Consider the following 7,010-nt stretch of genomic DNA (forward strand, 5'->3'; position numbering starts at 1 on the left):
AAATAACAAAATACCATTATCACCTTTATATTTTTTCCTCCACTTCCACTTCACCCACTAACTGCTCTCTATGAAACTGCTTCTTGCGTGCTATCGCAAACATATCCTAGACTTCTTATCACATATTCTAGTTTATCCCTTAATCCTGATGGCATGAATGATCCAGTGGCACATGATGCTCACTGTTTTAATTTAGTGTGTCGAATGATCCTGGATGTAACAAAAACTTGAATTTTACAATACAATTATGTCAGGTCTAGTGGAAAAATTTTCCTTGATATTTAACTTAGTATCATAATTAATTGTATATCACAAGTTTTTGTTTCATCCAATATCTTTTGAAGTACTAAATTAACACACCAAGAATCATGTACCACATCATCAATATTTACAGGATCCTGCCATCAGGTTCGAGGGATAAACTTGGATACGTTAACTAATATATTACAATACAAACAAAGTTATAACGTAAAATAAAATTCATTTTCAGATTTTTATTTTATCTGGTAACACGATCATTATTTATTGTTACAACACAATGCTTTTGTATCCAGGATCTTTTAAAGTATTAAATTAAAACAGCAAGCATCATGCACCATAGGATTAATGTATTCAGGATCATGCCTTTATGATCAAGGGATAGACTTTGATATGTAATATGAAACTTACAAAAAATTTATTTGTGCAATTTGTGCTGTAATGGAATTTATTAAGTTAACTAATTTTTTCCTTATAGTTACATACTACCAACTACAGCAACATTAATTTTTCGAAGGCTAAACCAAGCATTGTAGCCAGCTGTGCTAGTTGTGTGTTGTGTAGGTATGCAAATGCTACTCGCTATAAATATCCATGTATTAACACTATGTTGATTGTGTTCGGGCCTTTAGCCAATCAGATGACAAATTACCATGGAGGTAAGAAGTTAGGGAGTGGTTGTATGGCGTGGATGCTGAAGTCATTTTGCTTTTTGGGACACGCCCACTAATGCGACCAAAACAAACGGTGAATACAAGTTTTAAATGGTGTTTTTAATGAAATAAAACAATGTCGTATTGTGCTTATGGTTGTACGAATAGGCTAGCGAAAAAGCAGACGGGAATTACATTTCACAAGTAAGTTTATATCAAACCAGGAGCTTCTATTATTGAAGTGGTGAGATGAATAAGAGAATACAAGACATGTCTCAAGAAAGATGAAATAGTTATAGTAGCAGGTGGAAATTACGTGTTCAAGAAAGAATAAAAAAATTCGTGTTGTGCTTATGGTTGTACAAATAGGCTAGCGAAAAAGCAGACGGGAATTACATTTCACAAGTAAGTTTATATCAAACCAGGAGCTTCTATAATTGAAATGGTGAGAGGAATAAGAGAAGACAAGACATGTCTCAAGAAAGAAGATGAGATAGTTATAGTAGCAGGTGGAAATTACGTGTTAAAGAAACAATCAAAAACTGTGTATCTCAGTTTGAAATATGTATTACCTTCATTATGTAACACAAAGTGGCGGTATGTACAATCCCACACAGATTTGACTTGATGGATAACTCATGTGTAAATATAGGGATAAGGAAAACTAATGAAAAAATTCTGACTGTAGTAAGTACAATTTTGTACGAGTAGGTATCTTTTGCTGATGACACAAATCTTCTTATAACTCCAGAAAAATATTGGAATTAAAAAATAAAACTGAATTTGAAATAATTAACTTGAATAAGTGGTTTGATGCAAATAATTTTAAACTTAATATAAATAAAACAAAATTTATTAAATTTGGTAATAAAAGACTGCTTGATAAAATATTATCTGAATTTCAGAATCAAGCGATAAGTCAAACTGAATCAACTAAATTCTTGGGCTTACATATTGATGATAAACTAAAATGGAATGAACATATCAATCAAACTATTCATAAATTAAGTAAAGCTTGCTACGCCCTCAGAATTCTTAGCCAAATTATAGACAGAAATTCTCTACGAACTGCATACATTGCACTTTTTCACACACACATGGTATATGTAATTGAAATATGGGGTAAGTGTAGTAATAGTATTAAAATTCTTAGATAGCAAAAAAAAGCCATATGTATTATATGTTTAGCTGATACAAGAGCCTCATGTAAACCTTTATTTACTGAGTTGAATATATTCCCTTTTTTTTCGTAATATATTTATAGGTTGCTCTTATTTGTAAAATTGTAAATAATTTTGTAGAATCTGAACATACTGGACCATATATCACAAGATATAACTATAAACTGAAACCAAAATTCCACACTTAAGAGGTATAACACTATTTAATAAACTACCTAAAGAAATTATATTACTACAAAATTTTAATGAATTCAAAAAAGTTGTTAGAGAATACATCAAAGGAAAAAAATATTTATTTAGCTGGTGAAATAACACCTTGTAATGACAATATAAATAATATGTAATTTGCTGTATAATTAATAGGACACCCTACAAATGATTCAGAGTATATTAAATGAAAAATATGTACTGTTTGTTGTGTTGTGTAAATTGTGAAAATTATAAAATTTGTGATTATTTGTTGAAAGTGTAGATTAGCAAAATTCATTATAATTGTAAACTTGATTATTTTATTGCAATTTTAACTATGTTTAATTTTTGTTTATAATGTGACAAGGTCAATATCCCTTGAGCTGTTGGCTCATGTAGGGATCTGCAGGTGGATTAAAAAAAATAAAAAAAATGAAATAAAATTGATTGTGTTATCTGCATGAAACCATAATATATTTTCCATTGATTTTTGTTGTCCAAATTATATACATTTATGTAATGTCTTGTTATTTGTTAATAAATTATAGTTTTTACTTCAGTACGTCTTGTTTTGTAGTTGATTTCGCATAATTTCACACTATTTTAAATTTGCAACACTGTGCTACCAGCTTGCTTTTACCAAAGCCCAATAATGTACCAATTTTATCGTCGACGATTATAAGACTTAACTTAAAAAATATGGTGAGGAAATGGATGAGGAGAAGTGATTTAATCTGTAAAACATTTCACTTTTAGTTTTATGCAGTGTGGTTTAGTATCATTTTGTTCTAAAATTCCCTCGGCGTAACTTTTCCGTAATTAAAGTAATAAAAATCAATTTCGAAAATATTTCTTTCGAAGTAGTCAAATGTGGATAGTGTTTGATTAGGCTAGGTTAGTAACAACACTAGATTGTAGGTTAGGTTAGTATAGCTACATTAAAAATGCTGTAAAATATTTTTAGTGTTTTTCAGGAATTACCAATTTAAGATGTACCAGTTGCCAGAGGGAAATGCTGAAAATTCATTAATTGCACAGAAAGATAGAGGTGGAATAACATACCTGTCTAAGGACGTGCAAAGTATTTGTAAGACGAAAAGACATTTTTTTCCTCTTTGAATCAGCATATGCATGACATGTCCCCATTGAATAATCATATTGTTTATTTGACAAAAGCAGTTTCTGATAAGTATGTTTGTATAAGGTTCAATTATTTTGCTAAGAATATAATTTAAACTAGTGATTCTGTTCAAAAGATGTTTACAAAGACAATTTTGTTTAAGGGTCAATGAGAATTTTTGCAGTCAAACTTCTAGTAGCTATGTATGCATTCTTCCTTTTGAGCTTCAAGTGATCTTGTTATTCCATTCAAGAATAACTGTTTTACCTATTACAAATCAGAAACATAAGTATTTTTTGTATTTATATGCAGTCTTAGTAAGTATTGATTGGTTATTGCTACATAGTATTTATGTGTGTCATCAAGTAAGGGAAACCAAGAAAAAATCTTGACAAAAATAATTAGGTTTCCTAGAAAAAATTTCTATGAACTAATTTTTGCAAATCTATAGTTGAATGGATATGAATATTAGGGAAATTGTGGGTAAATATTGCCCCCTATGAGAACAAAAAATACAAAAATATAATTTTCGATTTAAATATATCTTCACTAGCATTTTATAATCCTCACTGATCTCAAAGAAGCTTAAGGCACACATTCAAGGCTAAAATTGTGGGATGAAAAATAATTAAAACGTAGACAGTATAAATATATAACACTTGGAATCGCTATAGTAAAAAAAAAAAGTTGCAAATGTAATCACTGCAACATTGCTGCAGGTAGGCATGTGTGCCCTCTGTTATTACTGTTACTTTACAGTACTGGCTCCTAAAGTGAAATATTCGTGCAAAGGACTAATTTAGCTCTGAAGAAACTACTGGTATGTTTACTATTGCGTGGCCACTGCAATAAATAAATATATATATAAATAAAATGCAAAAGTTGTAGCATGTACAAGTTAATATAGACGTGTGGGCTCGTGACAGCTAATCCATCCATACACATAGGCCTAATAATTATGACGAGAATTTAAATATCAGTTAATTTGTTCATTTCGTTTACAGTGACATGTAGGTAATAAGCTAATATCTTTAACATTGTAATAGTCCGATAAATGAAATGACGAAAAAAAACCTTCTTTAAGCACAAATAATGTAAACAAGGGTACTATAATGTTATTGACACAACATACTGCCTTAATAACATCAATGCACCCTACCTGAATGCTGTTAAGTAAGCAATAAATTAATTTTATAACCCATTTCGTCATTACATATATCGGGATTTATTGCCTTATTTCTACTAAAAAATCACACGTTACAGTCTTGCAACACAAAATTATATTTCATTTCATAATCTTAACAAGATAAACTTGCACATATACGCCGTTGGTAGCTAATATCAGATTAACAAAATACAGTATTCTGCATTTAAATGCATTGCAACCAGTGATGTTTTGCTCTCACAAGGGGGCGTGGTCGTTTTTTGTTTTGACTTCAACTGTTAACACAGCAGAGATTACACACACCTACTCCCTAACTTCTTAACTCCATGCAAATTACCATCAGTTAATGTGGTGGCTTTTAAACTAATATAACTCGTTCAATACAGTCTTAATTGCTGTGAATATACATCGAACCCAAAGGCGTCTGCGACAGGTAGCCTGTGCGACGGTATAAAAAATTATGGTAAATTGCCAGAAATATTTTACACAGGCTTACCTTGTAACCGCATGTTTTAACCGGTGGTGGTGGATTAGGTGAAATAGTCGTAACCGGAGTACCGGCATACATAAATATTACAGTACACACGAAAGTGTACGCCATAAAATTTGTCATTCGCAACATCTCATCACAAAGTGTTTTCACCCCTGTTATATCTGACACGACTGGCAACAGCAGATGACTTAGGAATTTTAAGATATTAATTTATCACAAGGATCACTGATCACACTAGAAAAATAATCTGCCAAACGACGCTTGGCAACACTGTGCGCATTTGTAGAAAACAAGCTAAAAGAATTCAGTGTTGCCATCCATATAACACACAATTGGGGTACCACCCGTACATTCGAGTACTTTCGGGTTCAAGAAATTCTCAATTTGAGTGCCATTCTTGTAAGCACACAAAAAAGTATGAAAACAAAATATTGCTGTAATTATGTATACTGTTCTGTTAAATCTCATAATAACGAAACAACTTCAATTTTTATAGTTGGAATGCAATATTGGCTCTACTGCTAAATCCTGTGCGCGGGAATTTAAAATCCGTAGATGGTTTGAATTAAAAAAAAAAGAGTGAGGGTGGATTTTGTAAACCATAGAGAAAAGAGTAGTAGATATAAAACCAAGGATTTGAACCTTAATAACTGATACGGTAGACAGTTTTTTACAATTGTGAACACATTAATACCTATATTGTTTATGATTTTCCAACATGAGTTGTCACTTTCTCTGACATAGATTATTTTACTTGCGCATTTTTACATTTGATATCCTGACATATATTAAAGCAAAAACAACAAACTTTCAAAATACTCTGCTTTAAAACTCATACAAATTTCAAAGAGTTTTTACTAGTTAATATGCTACTTTAACACATATTCTAACCCATTATGCCTTTTATGGTTGTAATGATTTTAATGCAGTCATATACCGTAACATATTTACGGTACATTTATAAATTATTAGTTACTTAAAAGGTTAGTAGAAACAACTGACGCCGACCGCCAATGCTCCTCTGTCGCATAGACCGCTATGCCTCATCAACGTCTCGCAAAAGCGTGTGCACCGAACGCGCCCGTGCGCGCAGCAAAGTGCAGTTCGTGCGACGAGGCGAACGCCATACAACGAGTGCTACACCGGCGCAAGGATCCGGCCGGGTGTGGCATATCCTTCCGCCGCACTACAACAAATTGTTATAATTATGTTTTTCCACAGGATTTTATTAAACATTATTTTTTATTAATTAATAATTAAGTCTTTGCAAAATCATGTTTCAATGTGCGATTTGTCCCGAACCTGGCCGGTTCAGTTTCCCGCGAAATTCACACGTTTCCGCGGGAGGGCTGGCGGGGGAGGGGGGTCGCGCGCGGCGACACCGCTAGTGTCCTTCGAGAGCTCAACCAGGCCGGCAGCCTGCGCGCAACGCGGAACCTTCAACCTTTGCATTCACCGACATGTAGTTTTCCATAGTGTAATTTCTTTTCAACCTTTTGTACAGTTCCGCGGTCGGCCTAAATTTACCATGAGGTACTTAACTTAATTCAATCAGTGCTCCGAGATGAGTGTTTACGTCATACGTAAGTACTGTGGGGAGAGTATGTGTTTTTACGTCGGCGCTTCACGCCCAACCTAGCCTACAGGCTACTTAGTTTTGGCCCGCACGGGGCAGCCAGCAGGCGACACGTGCCATCCAACTTAATAACGATTCAGTCCCTGGGACACACCTAGACACCACGTAGAGTCGCCGGAGACACGGGCCTACGTGTTGCTAGCCCAGTTTATCAAGTGTAATGTGTTAGCGGAATAGTTGTTCGCCTAAGTGTAATTCGTCATGTCAGGGCTTATGTATCACCGTCGTACTGCAGTGCGCCACCAAACTTAATAACGATTCAGTCCCTGGGACACACCTAGTCACCACGTAGAGTCGCCGGAGACACGGGCCTAC

The 7,010-nt window shown here is 33.8% G+C and overlaps 1 protein-coding gene across 2 annotated transcripts in view; it reads right to left on the minus strand.

Moving 5' to 3' along the window:
- Positions 1-5,364, minus strand: part of LOC134533120 (lysosomal alpha-mannosidase-like) — an 80,725-nt gene extending 75,361 nt beyond the window's left edge. For both annotated transcript variants that reach the window (XM_063370390.1, XM_063370389.1), the window contains exon 1: positions 5,063-5,364. In XM_063370390.1, coding sequence (XP_063226460.1) covers positions 5,063-5,188 — 126 coding nt within the window. In that variant the 5' untranslated portion in view covers positions 5,189-5,364. The remainder of the gene's footprint in view (positions 1-5,062) is intronic.
- Between the last annotated feature and the right edge of the window lie 1,646 nt (positions 5,365-7,010).

Source organism: Bacillus rossius, chromosome 6, assembly GCF_032445375.1.
Source record: "Bacillus rossius redtenbacheri isolate Brsri chromosome 6, Brsri_v3, whole genome shotgun sequence".
NCBI lineage: Eukaryota > Metazoa > Arthropoda > Insecta > Phasmatodea > Bacillidae > Bacillus > Bacillus rossius.